This window comes from Micropterus salmoides, unplaced genomic scaffold (assembly GCF_014851395.1).
Source record: "Micropterus salmoides isolate LMB-PRFRI ecotype aquatic unplaced genomic scaffold, ASM1485139v1 Ms_hic_scaffold_13, whole genome shotgun sequence".
NCBI classification, from domain to species: Eukaryota; Metazoa; Chordata; class Actinopteri; order Centrarchiformes; family Centrarchidae; genus Micropterus; species Micropterus salmoides.
Window position 1 is genome coordinate 19,094,874 of NW_024040374.1, and position 21,831 is coordinate 19,116,704.

General features: G+C 42.8%; 1 protein-coding gene across 2 annotated transcripts in view; it reads left to right on the forward strand.

Annotated features, from left to right (window-relative positions):
• The first annotated feature begins 809 nt into the window (after nt 1-809).
• Nucleotides 810-21,831, forward strand: part of tle5 (TLE family member 5, transcriptional modulator) — a 49,861-nt gene continuing 28,839 nt past the window's right edge. The window contains exons 1-2 of one of the 2 annotated variants that reach the window (XM_038715998.1): nt 813-1,448; nt 1,561-1,751. In XM_038715998.1, coding sequence (XP_038571926.1) covers nt 1,725-1,751 — 27 coding nt within the window. In that variant the 5' untranslated portion in view covers nt 813-1,448; nt 1,561-1,724. Of the gene's footprint in view, nt 1,752-21,831 lie in introns of both variants that reach the window. The other variant, XM_038715999.1, reaches the window with a different exon arrangement.

Sequence of the window (21,831 nt, forward strand, 5' to 3'; positions counted from 1 at the left end):
AAATAAGAAATCAGGAAGGGAACACTTTTTCACACCACTGTATAGCTACATGCAGGACTTTTACTTGTTACAGAGTAGTTTTACGATGCAGTAAATGACCTGAGTACTGCTTCCACCACTGCATAGATATTGATTAATACTGGCAACTGGCAAACTCCATGACACGCAGTGTCTACAATAATGATTTGGTTGCTTCAATGTTAATAATGTCCCCTGACGTAACTGTTAGAGGGGCTAAGTCAAGAAGGCTTTTAATGTCATTTCAGTCATACACACAGTACACAGTGACCGTGGTCCCGCATTTAAAATTAGCACAAAGTGCAGACAGGGCTACATAAAAGTGCACACACATTACAACACAATTACAACAACATAAGGTGCTGTGCAATATGTTTAGACACTACATTTGGACAAAAACAGCACTTGGATGTGTATGTACAGGGTGTGGTAATGACTACTTTGGGTAAATACAATAAAAAAGGGTAGATATTGAGTTTAGTAGTAGAGAGAGTGCAAAGTGTGCATTGATATGGTGTAGCAGTCTGGTTTTTTGGTTGTATGTATTGCTGTTGTTGCTTAGGACCTGCCTTCAGTCCTGTTGTTAGTGGGATGAGAGGTTTAGGTGAAGTTAGGGCCATTTGTGCCTGCAGTCAACCAGTGCACTGATAAACAGCCATTACCCGTCCTGTGAGACTGTGTGTGGTGACCTGTCCACGTGAGGCGCTAGCTGCTCAGACATCAGCCGGCTGAGGAGGTAGATCTGTGGTGTGTAGATCGGTACCGCGGACCGCTCATCTGGCCGCTGTGTTTCTGTGTGGGGCGTACAGCTCAGCAGCCCTAACCTACCAGCTCCAGGAATGGACTGACTTTTTAGCTACCCCACCGCTGACAAAACCACTCTTGTTTCTCCACTGCTCCTCTGTTGAAGGGATAAGCGTTCAGAGTTTAAATCAAGCCTGGAATCGTTTTAATTTGAAGTTGGTTTTGCCGTCTGAGCTACAGCAAAGATTCGGTGGTTTTTTTTCACTCGCGCGACTTATTTGTTGCCGTTAGGACGAAACGGGATTCAACTTAAACGAACCCGCAGACATTTTGTTATTTCTGAGAATTAGTCCCCCCCTCTTGCCTCATACTTTTTCAGCACGCAGCTGTCTGAAGAGAGCGAGCTGAAAGCTTGGAAGGACCACCACAAGGCGAAGGAAGAAGCCATTAACGTTACCCTCCGCTCGCTAGCTACATCCAAACACCGCGGTGTGCATAACGTTATTAATTTTCTTGCGTTGAGCTTGCATCGCCGCTGCCGCTTGTGCGTTAAAGCGGAAAGCTTGCAGCAGCGATGGATCATTTTGACTGACAGCTTTTTAAGAATTAGCTAGCTTAGCCACCGAGGAGCCAGCTCTAATGGTGGTTTCCTGTTCACAGACGCAGTAAATACGGAGTCGGGACAGGTATAGCTGAATCGTTTTGCATCACCCAGACAAGACACCGAGTCTTTTTACCTCGCCGACGTCCGAAAAGTGCGTTACTTATATTCAGCTTGTTGTTTTGTTGTTGTTTTAGTTGGGGGTCGCTAGCTACCGTTAGCTAGTCATCCCGCTAACGCTGGACAGCTCCTGTTTAAGGCTGGGCTAGCTTTGGACAAAGGACCAACGCGAGGAAAAATATAAACACAGGGCACTCAGTTGATCGTGTTTGGGAAGGAAAGCAACAAACAAGGAATTGACATGATGTTTCCACAATCAAGACACTCAGTAAGTGTTTTTTAATTTATCATTAGTTCAGAAATTAACGTTAGGCTCTACTGTAAAGATTTTACCCAGGCAGGTTAGTTAGGTTAGGGGAATTAATGCATGCAATGTGTTTTTTGACAGCACTTTGTAATTTAAATAGAGAAATAATAATAGACACTGGGGATGTTTGAACAGTAGTAACGTGTGTTTTTAAATGCAGCGTTTAGTTCTGCAGAAGATGAGTGGTTTGGTGGTTATATAGACATGACACGATGAGGAAGGAAACCCTTTGTATTTGGCTTTAAGACTATTAAACTTTTTTCCAGATGATGGCATATAATAACTCTAATGACTGCTCAAATATTTCACTACCATTTTGTCATTTGACTGCATTCTCCATAATGCCAAAACCACATATTTATTAGCTGCAGTCATGTCATGTTACCCAGAAATGGGAGCGAAATGTTGGCAGTGCTGTCTTTTGCTGTCGTATGGCTGCTGAGCCACTCAATATTCACTGTACACTATCATGTTCAGGTGGGTGTTTTTATGACTGGAAAAAGGCACATCTCTGTTTCCCTAAATCGCACGTTTCCATGGTAACAGAAACTCAGTCCAGGGCATGCATTCATCAGTGATGAGGACTCTCAGCCCATTGGTCAAACATTTATGTTAAGTGACTGGCAGAATTGTGTTGCTTGTCAAAGTATAAATATCCATTTGTGTCAGAACTGCGTTGGAGCAGGGATTCTTTCAGTCTAACAGGCTCAAATTAAAGAATTGTGTTTCTGGCTGGGACCCAGACTCAAATGGACGATATAAGCTGGCACAGTTGGCTTGTTGTGGTGCCATAAGAAACCTGCCTGAAACCCAGATTTCCACCTCCCAGTTTTTTGTTGCAGTTTCACCTTGCCTTATAACAAAAAGGCATTTGTGTAAGTGTGGCGCAGGTAAAGAAAACCGCAAGAAGACTGATAAGTTTCCAGGGGCTGTGCCCTATGCTTCTTCCTGGCAGCGTCTTGTCGCCGCCACTAGTTGTTTTGCTGCTGAAAGGGGAAGAGCTGTTTGCTGAAGCTAGAACCTGAATGTCTTTTGTGACATGACTTGTTTGCCCTTTGGCAGTCAGTCTGTGTGGCAATGTGATTGTGCTGTGCTGTGGTGCTGATGTGTGTTCTCAGACTAGTGAGCAGGATGTGAGCGTTTCAGAACCTCTGGTCACAGCCTGGCTTGTCAGATGAGTGAAATCCTGTATAAGCGGCGTGCGACACGAGTTCAGCCTAAGTGTTAAGTGTGAAACTGATCCAAAAGGATGTATTTCTTTTAAGAACCATTCCAACTTCAAATCAAAAAACTTACTACAGTTTTGGCTATAGTAGCATTCCTCAATCATTTATCTGTCTCTATATTAAATAACATCTCATCATGGCTCTTTTTTAAATGAAAAGGCTTCAGGCTCTCCATTTTGTGCTTTTCATATGTCTGCTAAACAACCCAACAGTGGCCCCTCAAGAGGAAACCTTTTTAATCAGGCTGTACAGTTTGGCTGCACTTTTTGTAATATCCTAAAATTAAAGTCACAGATGGCATGCCCATTCTTAATGATGTCCAGATAATACTTACTTCCACTTAATTTCAGGGAATTACTGGGGCAAGATGTCACTTTAGAGCCCTGCTTTCAGACAACCCTCCTCCCTCTGGGTGAAGTGTTGAGGCAGTCACCTCCTGATGGGGAGAGAACTCAGTCACCTTTTTCCAAGGTGAGAGCAGCTGGGCCACTCCACTCCACGCCTGCCTGCCTGATAGGAGGTCATTTTTCTAATCCAATTGAGTGCCCCTATGCTGCTTGATTGGAGTATTAAGACCCAACACACAGGATTAAAAATGGGGTTTGGGAATTTAGCATGTCTCTTCACCAGCGCTGCTGCAGCCGGTTCGGTCTTAACCAGCTACAACAAGCCATTTCCAATCCCCTACAAATATACCTGTGTACGTACCCTCCCCCCACCTTCTGTGGCTTTATACATAAATATAATGTACACACACACACGTCTTCCCTCTTCAAATCCTCTTTCTCCTCATCTGTGGCTGCTGTCACAGGTGCCCTGAGGATGGGGAGAGTGTGTGACACCCATATAGATAGGAGTGTCACAGATAAGGAGCTGGGGGATGAGAGAGTAACAGGACTGCCTCATAATGACAGATGATGGATCTCTCAGACTGACTCACTCACCACCGGATCTGGTTTCCTTTTATTTTCCTTTGTTCATTCTATAGTAACATCAGCATTAAAGTTCCATACTGGCATATGATGTGAACAAAAGCGTTACATTTTCATTATGTATATGCACAATCAAGGATCCTCCCATGTATGCTGCCTCGAATTTAAAGCAGCAGAGGAAGTTGTATTGATGGTGGCAGTGATATGTCGTCACATTGCATTAAAATAACGTTAAGGTGTTTCCTGTGTTAATGTAAAGTGTATGTGAAAGGGGGCATATGGTTTTTAGCTGTTTCATATTTAGACACAAGAGAGACATTTTCCAGTCCAACTGGGCCAGGCCATTTCCCCCCCCATTTGGGTGGTTGCTGCTTTGTTTCCAGAGATGCTTGTTACGGGTTCACCGCCTTCTTCCACAGTTTAACATTTTGTTTTGGTGCCTATTATGTGTTCAGAATTAATAGTCATGCCTAGTGGAAGTGCTTTCATTTTTTATAGATTTCTGGAATTATCTGGGAAACAAAAACAATGATTTGTTTCAGATAGTTGTCCCATTTTGATAAAAAGAAGACCAAGCTTTAACAGAGATTTGTGACCTTTTTTTTTTTTTTTTTTTTTTACATCAGTGGGCACATTTTAATCCACTGTCACAGGTTATGGGCACAGTTCATTGGTTTAAAAGGAAAAAGCCTCATTTGGTAGTGGCAAAGTGCCTGACCCAGTTGATAGCATTTGCCATATTGTTTGGGTGTTGATTAATCCTAATGCAGCTTCAACAAAGCTGGCTGTGGCGTGTAAGTGGAGCAACAGAAAGGCCTGTTGCCAAAGCCGGAGAGTAGCGCAAGTAATATAGAGGCGAAATGTCTCAAGCCCCCTGAGCCCATGCTCGACTGTAGAGATGGCCACAGGTTGCGCACACACACACACACACACACACACACCCCCACCCCACTCCCCACTTGTCTCTCTTTATCATGCGTTTCCTCCCAGATCTGATGTAGTGGTGGGAGGGTCAGGGGCAGAGGGTGCACAGGCATTATTAAGCCCACTTGAATTAACAGGACAGCCCCCAGCCTTTCGTCTAAAGCCTCCAGCTGAGGGGAGCTTAATCCCCATGGTCCCCTGTCTCGCCCATTAAACAAACTCCCCCCACCCCTGCTCTATCGCTCTGCTGCACATACAGACAGGAACGTGTGTGCGTGTGCGCGTGTTTGTTGGTGGGGGGTACTCGACATTAAAGTGTGTACACAGACGCACACATACATACACAGAAGAAAACGCGAGCACAGCACAGAAGACACGGACGTACACACTTTACCTCTCCTCTGCTGGTAATTATTGCTGTGGCACATGCATAGATATAAAAGGATTTTTTCCCTCTCACCCACACAACATCAGCCACAAGGACACAGACATTCTGACCAGCCTCAAGGGTCTTACCTGTTTTTTGTATCTAGGGGAACAAATTGAATGTGGGGCTTGACACATGCAGTGCAGCAGATGTCTGGGTCATTAAGGTTAGGCCAGCTGATTAGCATGACAAACAGAGCCCCACAGTCCACCACACACACAAAACCCCCTCCCCTCCACGCCGCAGGAGGCCCTGCTTTGAGTGGCTGAGTTGAGGCCATGGGTCACAGGTGATGTTGATTTTTGTGAAGGGCCACAGTGGTTGATTGTCAAAATGCTTTGGGGTTGGTTGAAAGGGAGGGCTGTAGACTGGTGCAACCCTTCTCTTCTTGAACACACACAGACTTGGCAACGGAGATGCATGTGAAATCATATTCAAGCACACTGACTTATCCCCCCCTTTTATATAATAATATGCGCATTTCATTTTAAATATGTCTTTTGGGCATTTTATGACTTTATTTAGCACCAGCAGAGAGATGACAGAAAACACGTGAGAAAGAAATGCAACAAAGGTTCCCAGCCTTGGTCGAAGCAGGTACGTTATGGTTTATGGTCGACATCTTAACCTCTAAAACACAGGGCGCCCCAGATATACGCACTTTCAAACTTTCAACCATCATTAGTCAAGTCTCCATCCAAAATTTATATAAATTCAAACTGACTTTCCAGAGAAGAAATTCAACTCTATAACTGATCAGTGAAGAGAGGCTCATGGTCTTGTCTTCTTGTATTTGGTTAAAGACGAGCAGCTGTGTTTTTGTACCATCTGAAGGCGTGAGAGAGGTGTTTGGCTCAAATCTGAATACAGTGAGTTTACAATAATCTAACTGAGATGATATAAGCATAGATGATCTTGTCGATCAGGTTGAGAGAGAAAACATCTGATCTTTGAGATGCTCCTTAATTGGTTATGAATGTAAGAGAGTAATACAGATAAAATTAGATAATCACTATGGGATAATATAGCCTGATATGTTGTGAAAATACATTATCTGGAAATTCAGATGGCATATGTTCATTTTGTTGGACATGCTAAGGCCACATAAGCCTTCAGCTATATAAAATTTCTGTCAAGTGGCTGTCTACCATTTCCAAATTGTAATTAGTTGTTTATAAAGCAAACGTGGTGAAGTGTGTCGGCAAGTAAGGGATTCTCAGATTCGGATCTTAATGACTCTGAGATGCTTTAGGTCCGTGGTTCCCAAACTTTTTTCCTTGGCGCCCCCCCTACTTTTATCTAAGAAAAGCTGAGCCCCCCCCAACAGCTGACAAAACACACACACACAGAAAAAGATGATGTAATTACTTACTAATAGCGAAAAAATGGAGTCAAATGACACCTCCATGGCTCTGTGTAAATCAGTGCCAGCTCTTGGTTGGCCTTCACCAACAGTCTCCTGGTATTTTTTTCTTGGTATTAAACAATACCAAGAAAGGGGTTTATAAGGTGTAATAACAAAATAGTGCAAGCTGTAGGCCTATAGGCTAACTTAAGTGTTTTCAACATATACTTTACTTGGGCGGGCCAGACAGGTATAGTCACACCTGTCAAAGTATATATGGCAACCCACTTTAGCATTTTGCAGAGAAACGGTGAGGGAGAGGTTATCTGGTATTATGTCAACGGACACGCAGGAGATATTTACATTACGGAGCGACAGTGAAGGCACCACTGCAGATGTGACTCCCTAAAGTTAAGTTTCGGTCCACATGCGGCGCACTTGAAAACTGAATCACGGGCGAGTTTATTAAACACGGTGACTTTATGAAACGTACTGCTGATGGACAAAGTCAGCATACACATAACAGGGAGAGAGAGACAGACAGAAAGAGGCGGAGCCAGCCGGCGTGTTTTCCGTGAGAGACCAGAGGTGCCGGCTAGGTGTGTGTGTGTGGGGAGAAGAGCAGAGGAGCGGATTCAAGTAAATAAAAACTAATCTAAGGTGGAAAATACTGTTAATACAAATAGCCTACAATATAACAATCTGTTTCAAAACCGTTACAGCCCTACTACTAAGTAGTCTGCCTACTATTTTCAGTGAGGAAAAAATGTATACAGACTTTTGTATAAATTATGTAGCGTGTTATCACAATTTCTTTTAAATGTGCAAACCAAAGTTTTTTTTGACAACCTCAAAACAGATAAAGCTTTGAGCACCCCCGTGATCTCTGGCGCCCCCCCAGGTTGGGAACCACTGCTTTAGGTGACATGTGTCAGCATTTTCAAATGTATCCTCTTTAGAGAGCAGTTTTTGAAAAGGTTTGTGTTTAGTGCCCCTTGTTATACAGCTTCAGGTGTGTTGTGAATACAACTAAATCACAAGCACACGCACACATACACACACACACACACACACACACACACTCTCTGCAATATCTCTTTAGCGTTCAGAAGCGTACACCAGAGCAGCTTCTGGTTTAATGGAAATACTGAATCAAGGAGATAGAAAATACCACTCTATGAATGATGCAGTCCCCTGCTTGGCCAATCAGTTATAGCACTTTCACAGTGTGATTATTTATTGTGTTGTACAGAAATAACTGAGAAGAAGAATCTGTATGGCCACTCTTTAGAAATATACAAAATAAATTGAATTGACAGATTGCAAGACAACATAGGTGAGATCGAGACAATACAAGGCAGCTTATTTGTGTGGTTTATTGCTGTCATCAGATAAAACATACTATAAAAAAGAACCGTTTAAATAACTAAATCTATTTTGGTGTAAATTTATGTTTTTTGGAGGGAAACAATATCACAGGATATGTACAAATACGTTTTAACGTTTTGTAATTTATAGTATAGTTGAAGGGGGGGAGGGGAAAGATGTACAAGCTGAACTGGATCTGTATCTCTTTGTCTTCTTTGGCCACTTTGCTTTACATAAATTCCTGCAGCAAATTCACCAGAAAGAACGTGAATATAAATAAAACCAGATGTCAGCTGAGTCGTACCATACTTTTGGTTTTGCTCAAAACTGCAGGAGTTACTGGTGTGTGTGTGTGTGTGTGTGTGTGTGTGTGTGTGTGTTCTGAATTTTGGACTTATGTGCAGTTTTGTGTTTGTATGCGTGTGTGTCCGTGCATGCGCTTGAGGATGTTATGCATGTAGAGAAAAAAAGTAGAATGGAAATGAGTTTGTGTGTGTTGTGTGGGAGTGAAGGTGGGGGGTGTGTGGAGTGAAGCGGCTGCATCAGTATTCAGCAGTGGCTCCCTATGAAGAGTGTGTGGGAGGTGGGAAGGAGGGAGGGGGTGGTGGTGGTGGGCGGGGCAGCCCTTCCTCAAAGCAGAACGGTGCAATGGGCTGGAACAAAGCGGCTCGACAGGGGGCTGCTTGATTGGACCAGCCCAGCCAAGGCCCTTAGACCTGCCAAAACGCAAGGCGCTGCACCAGTTCAGACAAGAGAATTAGCTGCTCTGTTTGTGTGCCTAAGAGCAGTAAAAGCAGGACTGGAACAATATGCCGCCACATCTCCATCAAGATCTCATTCAGACACAGTGAGGAATCACAGCAAGGCAATGAAAACCTCGATTCAGCGTGTTTGTCAATCAAGGAGGGGGGAGTTGGTGAGGGCGGACGTCCTCTATGAGACAGGACGGGTTTAAATCGTGTTGTATTCAGAATACATGTTGACAGGTATTGCCACCACCCTGCTGTGAGGTCGATGCCCCGCTAGTCCAGAGTGCAACCAGTCACATCCTTATGCTAGATATTTGCAACGGTGTACCCTGTCAATTGTGTCACTCAGGCTAATTAAATTTTCTTAGTGTAAACAGGTATTGAAGACTGAAAATAGAACCGTTTAAATAACAACTAGGGACTGCATTGGTGTGGGCTAGTTGTTACAGATGCCAGTGTGAACACATTGTCCAGGAAGTCCAGATTTAGAAATAGATTGATTAGTTTGAAGGATTAGCAGTTATCACCTGCACAGCAGTATGCAGTACTAGATGCCATTTCACGACTAGAAAGTTTAACCTTTTTGTCAGATAATCCTTTGGGTTTTTTTGGCTGGGGCCATCCGCAATGGTGTTGGCACCACTGGAGTCTGACGCTAAAGGCATGGTTATGTTTGATACAAATTTGTTTGTACAATCTGTTGTCCAACCATGTCTGAAGGCAAAAGTCTTCATAGTTGTTCCAAAGGGCAACACTTGTAGGAGTTGTGAAAGGCCTGCTGTCATAGAGATGGGAAAGACTTTAGGAATTTCTTTTCTTTAAGGCATTCATTGCATTGCCCTGGTTTGTACGTACAAAAAAGTGACAAAAGTAGTTGTGTGAAGAATTTAAAAAGCGAATGCGAGAGAGAGTTAAAACCTTTGTTTTAGGTGCTGTTCGACCATCCGACAAGCACTTTGGTGGAAATATACTAAGGTCTTAACACACAGTGAGCACACTGAAATAAATGACATTGTAATTCTGTCGGTCTGAACATGGCCTAAGACATGCAGAAATTTCATTATAATCTAGCATAATATAAAGATTAGATTGGGACTCATTAGCAGATACTCAAAATTAAATTACTTGGATCGGAGGCAGAGGAAAAGATTATTCTACTTTTAAAACTTTTAACGTGCAAACTTTAGTGCCGGTGCCTCAGTTAAGCAGATGCAACAGAAGTTCCCTGGTGTCAGCCACATGACGGCACTCCAGCTTTCTGCTTTCATTGTCCACTTATTTGTTGCGAACTCTGGGACTAATCTTCCTTTCCTCCCTCCCTGTCTCCCCTTCTCGCCGGCTGTTGTAAGTAATAACCTTGGTTTTTACAAGCAGGCATCAATCATCTGCACAACCGTACTGGGTGTAATCTAAGAGCCCCCCTTCTGTGAGGCTCTAATCTCAGCCATGGTCTCCAAACCCGCAGCCGTGTCGGCCTCACCACTTTCCCCACTCTTGACAAATTGCCCATTTCCCTTGGCTTTGCAATCGCTGCACTATTTTCCTGTGTGTGTGTGTGTGTGTGTGTGTACTACATTTCTGTGCATTTGTGTTTGCGCGGCAGTGTGCCTTAAGTGTCATGTTTGTGTGTGTTTGTGCTGTGCGCTTGGCTGGCCTTGCACAGGGGGGTCAAGATAGTTCTGCAGAGTCGGGAGGGAGGCCAAGCCATGCCAAGCCTATGTTTGCAAGGGCACTTCACTCGAAGTGATAAAAGTAGAATAATCCCCTTTAAAGCGCCTTAACGAGGTCAAATCTGTTGGGCTGCAAGGGGGAGGTGTGTGTGTGTTGTGGGGATAACGCTGCAGAAATGGGGGTAAGCCTTGGCTTGGTTCGTGAGAGATAATAATCAAAATCAAATTCCTGGCCCAAACAGGATTAGGCTCTCCCCGCGCTCTAAAGCCCCTGTCCAGAGCGGCTGAAGACACAATCCTATTCCTCAGCCTCCTCTCACACACAACACACACACACTGAGCCGTTAACATAGCGAGTCTCGCTTGGCCCAGACAGAGTTGGCTGGGGTGAGCTTGGACGCGGGCCAGTTTGCCCTGGCCCTCTCTCGGATCACTGGGCACATACGCTTTAGTCCAAACACTAATCTGGGATATTTAGATGGAATTGTTTGGTTGGATCTATTCTTAGATGGAGGATGTGATCTTGTTTGGTGCTGGTGTATTAGCAAAAGGCTTAAGCCCTCAATGTCTGGTTCTGTGCATCATGTCACGATGGATTTTTGCTGAGAGGTTTGCCTACATGTTAATCGCACAACAGGGTTCAAAGTTGCCCAAAGCCAATCTTTACTTGCCCCTATATAAATTGTTTTATTTATTAACGGTTGTTAAATAACAACAAGACTAAAGTTAATTGTCATGTTTAATCTTTATAAATAATTAAGTAAACACAGTGTGTCCTAGACGCCAAGCGACATTCTAAAAATGGCAAATGACAATCCCCCCTACTTCTCCCCAGATATGGACTAGTTAACTGTGTGTGTTAATCATCTTTACCTGCTGCCATTTAATAATTTTATTAAAAGATGGGTATTTTTGATTGATTCGATCGATTCAGCTACTCTTATGGTTTCTCCTTATCAGTTCGGTTCTTTATCAATACTCTAATCAGTTATTTTTCATTACTAAATCATTGCTTTTTAAAAAAAAAAAAAATTTAAACAAAGAATAATTTCAGAACATTGCATTGAAAATGGAATATTTTAAATGTAACTACATTTTTTTTTTTTTCCAGAGCAGCAACAGTAAAGTTTACAACAGCAAAGTCACTATATACACTCAATAATGTAATGCAATAATGGAAACAAATCTAAAATGTCAATAAAATAAATTATACTGTGTGGAGTTCAGTAAGCATGAAGAACTCAGACCTCAGTCAGTATCAGTCCTTCCTCCTCCCTCTGCTGCTACTGTTACTCACTGCCTGCAGGTACATTTTGTAGAGAGGAGCAGCAGGATTGTCTCAGCCAGCAGCTGAGTTTACAAGGATTTGCGAAATTTTAAAGGTTCCTGGCTAGGGTTGGACGATGTCTACAAAATTTCCATCGGACGATGTCTAAAATGAAACAAAGGGTTAGACGTTGTCATTGGGCACGCGCGGGGGTCTTCCTGCACAGACTTCACTCGGTAAAAATTGGTAGACTATTAACTTACGTTACAAGTCGCGTTGGGTATTTTACGCATGGACCAGGTAAAGCACAGTGAACACAGAGAGTGCAGATGTTGGTTTTTATTTGTTTGATAGGCTACGTCAATAATAGGGGTGGGAGAATTAATCGATTCTTAGATGCATTGCGATGCGGACGTGGAAGATTATGAATCGATTAACATATGTCTAAAAATCTAAAACAGTCTTCCCATGTATTCCGCACACCACCGCTGCGGAATGAAGAACCGCCCTGCTAAAATGTCACAATCATTAATATCAATGCGCAAGTGAGGATTTTACCACACATTTCACCACACTGCAAGCATGGTGACACTCTATATGCTGGATGTCATTACTAACTAACCTACTAGTCAAGTGTTGAGAACATGAGGTACAAGCTTAGACTAAACTGGTGTACAGCTCTGTCCTGTACACATACTCTACATCCTGATAATTAACTTTATATGTCTGTCTTCAGAGGAGTCTGGATGTCAAAGAAATAAAGGACCATAGGGCTGAGGTTAATAAAGTAAATTCCTTTTAAGCTAATTAGGAGATGTTTCTTTTGGATTTTAATGCATAAATTAAATGCATAGTATTTGTCCAGGGATCCTTTTTAGAAAAAATTATTCATCAAGATGCATCGATAATCGTTTTATAATCGAATCGCAGCCCTCTGAATCGTAATCAAATCCTGAGGTGCCCAGAGATTCCCACCCCTAGTCAATAATGAGCCGAAGTGCGGCTCACCTGCTGCCGTGATAAGGGATCTCGAGTGGATATATATACGGAAAAAACGAGTTCTCAGTCTTTTAGGCGACTTTATAAAACATACTGCTGATGGAGAAAATGGAGGGGGGGAAAGAGAGGCGGGGCAAGCCGGGGTGTTTACCTGAGATGTGTGTCAGAGTGTGGGGAGGCAGGTGCAAAGCATAATTAAAAACAATAATAATAATGTTATTATATGTCATTAAAACCTGCTTTCACACTGTGGTATAATGTGAAAATTTGAGATTTTTCTTTTTTGCTGGGGGGTGGGGGTTTTACAATCACAATGCCGATGGACGATGGCATCGTCTATCAGCCCAACCCTATTCCTGGCAAACTGAGCTAGACACACAGACGGTTTGTAACAATCGCTGTTAGCCAAGCTAGCGCGCTGTGTCATCCATCCACTTTGTCATCATCCATCCAAAGACTAGTGCACTTGGATGGATGAGAAACTGTGGACAGAGCAGATTAAAATATGGCTTTCTACATCAAAGTTTTGGCTTTTTACTCGCAAAGGTTTTATTGACTTGTTATTATTAACGAGCAGGGCTTGACATTAACATGTGCTAACCCGCCAAATGTGGGTGGATTTCAGCCGTGGCGGGTAACACAGTCACTCCCACTAGCCACTTTGGCGTGATGAAAAATTGTAGTCTTTTCAAAAGGCATCTGAAATAACAAACAAATTGCAATTTGACATTATGACACTACAACTTCCATGAGTACTACCTGCACATAGTCCCTCAGACCTGTAGACCGTCAGCCTCCCATCTGCTTATAACCTGATAATATGATCTCACGGCGCTGGTCGCATGCACACACACGCACATCAACACAGCGTTCAGTCAGTGCGTGAGAGTGCGTGGCCGACCAGCGTGGAGAAAAAATGCACAGGAGAACGAGAGAGAGAAAAAAGGCAGTGCTGAGACGGAGAAAAGGCAGGAGGAAAGTGCCTGTAAATGCTGCAAAATTACAGATATCATCATGATTAAGGGACATAGTGTCACTACTAGCAGGGCTGCCCTTATGTCACATCATATCATCATATCACAACTACCTTTTCAGAGTTAATTCTATGTTTTAATAGTAAGTAATCATGCCATGTAGGAAAGCAGGAGATGCGTTTATGGGAATTATCTGGAAAATAAAGACCTGTATACTCATTTCGGATGGAAGTATCTCGAGTTATTCAGAGCTACCAGAGCTTCATGATGAGAAACACAAATCCAGTCAGTGCTCTGAGGAAATGCAGATTTACAACAAACACTCCAAAAGTGCACAAAAATGATATAGGCCTACATCAAATTCAAACCTGTCGCCTTAATTGTGGATTTTTTCTCAGACAAAATAATTTGTTATTCTTTGGTCTTTGTTTCTAATGCAGATATTTGTTCTACTCAGTATTACAGTATTTACTGCTGTTAAAAATAAATAGTATTTCTGATTTAAAAAAAAAAAAAATTCAGTTTTGTTTTTATCTTTTCAATTAATCTTACATCCATGCAGCACTTTTATTATTTACAATAAGAAGCTACTCTTTTTAGGTGTTGTTTTTAAACTACATGTATTCAGAATAAAGGAGCTTTACACACAACCTTATCATAGCTAATGATATTAGTACATTTTAGCACGCCAATTTAAGCATGCCATTGTCAACTTTAATCAGATAAAACGTCATTTTCCAACAACACAAATGTGGCTAGTGAAAATACTGCGTGGCTAGTAACTTTGGAAAACCTTTAGCCACATTCACTGGTGAGCAAAAAAGTTAATGTCAAGCCCAGTTAACAAGTATAGTTGTCGTCAACTCGAGTGATCGCCACCGCAGTCTCTTTGCTGTCTGGTGACTTACCTCTGTGTGCGTGTGTGTATTTTGTGTTTGTGTGTATGTGTGTGTGTGTATGTGGAGGAGTAGACCCGACACAGTACAGGAGCGAGGCAGCAGAGTCATCATAATTTACACCAAAACTATGTGTTTATTTTTTACCACTTAACATTTAACTTACCCCTGGCAATCAGGCAGTACTTATTGTTGAGCCCTGCATAGCCTACCCCACGTGTTGTATTCACCAAATGCACACAGCAAGACATAATTATCCCCTTCAGTAGGGTGACTGCCATGTGTAGAAACTTATCTCTTAGAGGAAATGTGCCTAGAAAATGGGAATATCTTCAGAGAGTTGGCACCTCCCATTGCAGAGTTGTGTTGAAATTCTCCAAATGAATTGCAATAATGCATCTAAACACCACTTTCCGTACCTGCCCTCAGCACTTTTCACAAAAGGCATTTATCTAAACCACGTACTCCGCTCACATCTAAGCTTTAATTTACCCCTACAATTTCTAATCTCTCCACCAAACTTGACTGAAAAAGGGTAATGATTATTTTGCTTTCAACAGAAACCCTTTCGCTTCTTTTTAGTCATTGTGTTATCTTTTGAATAATAATGTGTCTGCTGTCCTCCACACTGAAACTGGGCATTTGGAGTTAGTGATGGACAGAGGAAGGTGGATGGCTCAAATGGCATCCTTGGGACTGTTGCTATGGAGCAAACAGACTGCCTGCCGTTGAGAAATAGGCCAACTGCTCGTCAGTGTAGATCTTATGCATTCATTTAAAAGTAGGAGTGAGATAACACCCAGTCATTAGTGAGTGATTACAATGCCATGGCTCCATTCCTGCCCCCAACACAGACACACACACACACACACACACAAACACACTCCAACTGAGATGTAAACAGTCAGGCATTGCTCCAGGAAACACAATCCCCACACTGCAGGATTTATACTGAGGAGGATGTTTTCCAATGTATCCTGCTGTTATTGTGTGTCTTTGTGTATTGTATTTGTGTATGTGCTCTACTATGCACTGCATTCATGTAGTTGGTGTGTCTAATCCCTGTAGTGTGGTCTGTGTATGTGAAGCCGACCCCCCCACCCCCCTGTAATCTCCATTCCTTCCCATCGCCTTTGTCAACTGATCTATGGAGCAGAAACAGCCTTAACCTGATTCTTATTTAAAATAGACATTATGGTTCACAGTAGATTTCACATGGATTGGACCAGATGATGAGGCCAAGGAGGGCGGGGGTGTGTGTGTGGAGGGGGGTGGTGACGGTGAGTGGGCTTCGGGGTGGGGAATGGGGGTGGGGCAGCAATTTCCTGAAACGATGAATCCCATTTATTCGCTGAAGACTGTCTCAATTGCCTCACCAGCGCACAAAGCTTTTTAATGCTTTAATTACGTCTCAAAGGAGCAGGGCAGAATCAAATTAGAGATTGTCCTACATTTAGGTGCTGTGTGTGTGTGCTATGCAAATTTTGCATGTGAGGGTTAGTGTGTGTGTGGGCTGTTGTATCCTTGTGTATGATTCATGGCAGGGAATATTTGTTCCTCTGGCAGACAAGCATCATACATAGGCTTATCACACCCCGCACACAAATGCACACATGCAAAATCTGTTCCTCACACACACCTATTCAGTGTTAAGGCTCTCTGTTTTGCTCTAACGCACATATCTTTCTCTATCACAGTCACACTGTCTAGGCTGTTCCTCTGTAATACAAACAAAAGCGTACACACATACACACGCACACACGTTAGCCTAGCCTCTCTCTTGCACAAACACATTTTAACTCTCAGCGTGTAGGTACCTTTTTTTTATGTCACAGCAGATGGCATGTGTCACAATATTAAGGCAGTATTTCATTAACATTATGGGCATCCATCTGTTGTGGACTCTGAGGCCCCCATAGAGCACCTTGTTTTGGTCACTGGCAGAGAGCGAGATAATAAACATTGTTAGCTGTTTCATAGAGCCTGAACAGGCCAGTATAGCCGGGTTGTGTTGTGGTAAAAATATCAGGGCAGCACTGTGAGAAATGTCCTTCAAACTCCTGCACTTTGCTGGATGTTTTATCCAGGATTTAGACTGTTTTGTGATGACCTTGAGAATTACTGGTAGACTGTTCTACAATAGGTAATATATTTTACATCATTAGCTAAACAAAACAGTTTCATATGACTGTTCTAATACTTGTGCCGCCAGTTGTGTGTGTCTGTTACACATTAGGCAAGAGGTTTCTGTATTTAATGGGGTTTTTAATAACAGAACTAAATTGTCATGGTTTTCTTCCCGTGCTGTTTGCAGGGTAGTAAGCAGGCAGTGTTGTAAGCTAGCGCATACATTAACATCCCCTCCGGCCAAGCTTTAAAATTATTGGCTGCCATCAGCCAAAACTGGCGCCATTTGAGCTGGGGTCATTAAATACACTTTTTGCTGTAGAGTTCTGATCTCTGTTAATTATCTGTGAAACATTTTAAGTAGAAGATGAAGTGTGACAGTTATCTTGTTGCCCCAGGCATCCAGATGTTGGCTACTGCCAAACACTTTCTTTAGTCTGGTTGCCCCTGTGGAGTCATTATTCCACATTAAGAAATCCCTTTTTTCCATTTACCTTAGTGTAAACTAGGGATGAAACGATTACCGGTTTAACGGTAAACCATGGTAAAATTCCCAACGGTTATTATTACCGTACACATTTTAATTACCATGATAACCGGGTACGTTTAACCGCGCTGTTATAATCTCACGGCAAACACTGTCCAGCGTCTCCCAGAAGCAGGTGCGCATGCACAGAATGCAATGTGTTTGTCTGGGTCATGACAACACGGCAGAAGACAACGCTGCAGAGATTTTTCAGTCACTCTGAAGTCCGGTCGTGTTTCAGTTTTTATGAGAGTGCTGAGGGAGACTTGACTGAAGAAAATAACCTTATAGTTAACGCAGGGTGAGTTAACTTAGCTTTGGTTTGTCTGTCTGACTTGCTAACAGCGTGTAAACTGTCGGGAATTTTACCATGGTTTACCGTTAAACCGGTAATGGTTTCATCACTAGTACAGACATTCATGGTCCCCAGAGGATGAATCCCACTGACTTTGGCAATCTCTGATGTTTCATCTTGCACTACCACGAGGTTGACATTATTGGATGGATTGCTTTGGTCAATCACATTCTCAAGGTCTCTTGAGGATAAATTATGACTTTGGTGATCCTCTGACTTTTATTGTACCACCATTAGCAAGTCCAAGTTCTCACTCACTTGTGTCAATCCATCAAGTAGATGTTGAGCTATTTCACTGAACAAGTCTTTAAAGACATTCATGGTTTCCAGGTAATGAATCCTACTGAATTTGGTGATTCCCTGACATTTGCTCTAACCCCACTATTAACATTCTAGTTTTATGTGTGAAATATCTTAATTTTTTGGATGGACTACCATTACATTTGGTTCTGACATTGCCCTCAGGATGATTTGAACTTCTGAAAGTAAAGACATTCCTATCAACCTATCAACTACTTTGTGTTTGGTGCTAATTGGCAAATGTTAACATGCTAGCATGTGAAGCTAATGGTGCTTTTCCATTACCAGTTCCAGCTCAACTCGTCTCGTCTCGTCTCGACTCGGTTTGGCCATGCTCCGTTTTCCATTGCAGATGGTACCCAGATATAGTACCCCTCAATGGAACTGGTCGCCATAGCGACGCCACACACAACTGCCACGACGTAATGTTCAATGCGATACACACTAGCGGTCCACACAGCTTTCTCTTTATTTAAGTTAAAACGTTTCAACATTACTCAGAATGTAAAGACAGATAAGCGGTATGAAAACCTTCCAACTGTGTTTTCCTCTGCCGTTGTTGCTGCAGCGGTCTGTGTGACGGTGGGAGCAGCGGGCTCTGTGAGCGGGCGGCTGGCCGGCCTCGCGAGCACCTCCCGCGGGTTGCCGCAGGCTTCCCCCACCGTGCAGAGCTCCTCAACTCCGAAAACTTTCAAACACATTTTTGTTCCGCCATCACTTTTCGTTAAACTGTCAATATTTGAAATCTACACAGTACATACAAACTTCTCAGAAGTGGATTTGGTGATGAAATTACATACGAAAACTGTAAAATAAACTTTCTGTTGCTGGCCTCTGTCTGGCGCACGCAATGATGATGCAGTGAATAGTGACGATTCTCTCTTACCAATCAGTAGTCTGCCGTGTTTTCACGTCACATTTAGTATCACTTCAGCTTGCATGGAACCTCAACGGAGGTGATACGAAAAAAGTACCTGGAAGAAGGTACAGGTACAACTTTTCCACAATGGAAAACCAAACAAAGGCGAGTCGAGCTGGTACTGTGCAGTGTAAAAGGGGCTTAAGATGGAACATTATCCCTACTAAACATCAACACGCTAGAAATGTCATTGTAAGCATGTTAGTGTGCTGATGTTGGCATAAAACTGAAGGGACTGCTGTGGCTAAGGACCTATTGAACTTGATGTATACAGATAAAGTTAAAGTGCTAAGCTGTAAAAATTGAAATATGTCCCCTCCTGGGCTTTGTTTGTTTATTTTTATGATGTCCTGACTTTCAAAAGTTCCTCCTTTCCCTTTCTTGCTTTCTCTTCCCCTGTCTTTGTCTCCCTCTGTATTCCCAGTGGGACAGGATGCCCTACCTCGGGCTGTTGACTGAGAGAAACTTTGGTATTTTAAACGTTTGCATACTGCCGTACACAGGGAGGAAATCAGATCTAGGGCATCAACTCTCCCCTCAGGCACAGGGGGTAACCTGTAGGCAGGCAGGCAGGCAGGCAGGCAGGCAGGCAGGCACGCACGCACGCACGCACGCACGCACGCACGCACGCAGTGTTCAGAAACCATGCCAGTGCAGGGAACAGTTATTGCTGTGTGAGTTGCATGGCTGCCTGTAGCTGAGTGCCTCATGTTGATACAGGCTCTGTGTGGCACAGACCCATATAGCCGAGCTGTTGTTTGCTGAGTTTGGTCCATGTCATACTGGCTGGAGAGATAATGGAAAAGGTTATTCTGCTTTACAGTTGGAGCCTCTGTCTCCAAGCAGTGGCTTGGTTTGTGTGGATTGGGGCTTTCTGTGTGTGGCGGCGGAATGATAATGTCAGCACTTCTCATGACATTTGAAAGTGTAATGGCTAGGGTCACTGTGGTCTTCACTGTTTTGCAGGACTGTGGGGGTTTTTTTTGTTTTGTTTTTTTGATGCCCTCTGTCTTTCTCTTCCAACCTTAATGCTTCTAAATTTGTCAGATGGAGGTGTTAACTGTTTTTATGTGTGCAAAATATAATCTAATATATATTATATAATATGTCCAAACTCACACTGTATAATGCCATGATACCATGATGTATATAGGTTTTTATCCTGGAAGACTTTATTAAGAATGCATCCCCAGCTCTTAACTATGTTTCAGACAACCGCTATCTACTGAGCCTCAAAGCAAAAACTAATTCAGCCTTTGAAGCAAGTAGGTCTATTCCTACAACCTGAAGCAATCCTGTTGCTGAGCTTATTCTCTGGCCACGGTTCTGTGAATGCGAAGCAACCTATTTGTAGTTGTAAGCTGAGCGGCATGCCTTGGGGAGCAGGCTAAAAAGCGTCAGGTCATTCCCAACAGCGACGGGCTAGCTTCCCGTAAGTGCTGCAATCAAATTTCAGATTTTTTTTCCCCCCTATGGCTGCTCAATTGTAATAGGAATATGTTGACCCACCCGCCGCCCCCCCGACCCATTATGCAGCCTACTGAGAAATAATGAGATTTTATCCCTATTTGGGTTTGATGCTTGCTGTGCTCTAACACACAACCAGACCATCCACCGCTGACTGGAGAATGTAGTGTGGACAGAATTACAATAAGGGCTAATGGCAACATCCAGGCTAGGTGAAAGAACAATGGTGTAGCTTGATGTATGAGGCCCAAGTCTTTTTGACATGACATGGGTGGCATTCAGTGCACAGCAAAGTTTAATCCAAAGTGCCTTTCAGTGAACACTTATACTATGGCAGGCAAAATTGAACTGGACTTTTAAGAACCTTGCAAGGCTCTGATACATAGTGCTTTATGTGTTTCCACTTGCAAACAAGGCGGCAGTAGGACTGGTGTCATGGGGTAACATTGGAAGAAGTGGTGCAGATATTGTCACATTTAAGTTGAATGGCACAAACCTCTTAGTTGCCCAAAAAAACACCCAGGTCAACACATTGTTTATAATTTGAAAATAATTTTTTTTAGATTAAGCCTCAAACTGTTTTCTTGATAAATTGATTGATTAACAGTAGTTAATAAAATGTCAGGGAATTGTGAAAAGCGCTTACCATAATTTCCCAGAGGCCAACATAATGTCTTCAGATGTGTGAAGAATTACTTTCAAAATTGTTGAAGATTAATATATTTTCCACTGTGTAATAGATTTACCAAGTAACTGTTTCATCTCTATAGCAACCAGCTTTGTAATTTACTAGTTTTCTGCATTACACGCAGCACGCACTTTTCTGTAATCTTGTCCCAACTTTTTAGTTTTTTTCCTGCCCTGTTTAGTTGCGTTATATCCCTATTTCTGCAATACACCAGGTGTTGTTTATTGTAGTCGTCCTTGTTGTGATGTGATGACACATCTGCTTGTCCATAATAGGGCTGAACAGTTAATTGTATTCAAATTGAAATTGCGATTTGACGAACGCGGTTAGCTAATCATAAAGACGGCAATTAAAATGTAGGTTAATTATACAGCGCATCTGAGCCATTTCAAACAGTCATGCAGTTAAAAATTCATTAGGTTGTCATCTTTGTGTGACAGACCTGCTCGCCAATCACAAGCGCCATGCGCCTCCTGTTACGGTCCTACTCACCAATAAGAGCGGGCACAGAGCGTGTACATATTACAACAACAAACGAAGCTAGAGGAAAACGTGGGATAATGGCGTCTGACACAGGAGGTGGCTGTGCTGCTTCTTTTTTTTTTCGGCGTCAGCCTACCATACAATGTTGACGTGTTAATTTGTCATTTGTTTTTGTGTTTCAGCTATGGATAACAGCTTTCTGTGAGCCTGTTTCATTCCGCTCTGTGCAGGCTACAATATCGCACATGGAGCCAGGGCTCGACAATAACGGTGGCCTGATGGCCCAGGGCCAGTAAAAAGTAACATCGGGATAATTGAACTAGCAACTCATTGGCCCGACTGGGCCAGTGCAAAAAAATAAATTACAATCTCAACATCCTGCCGTTGTTTTGCAGCTCA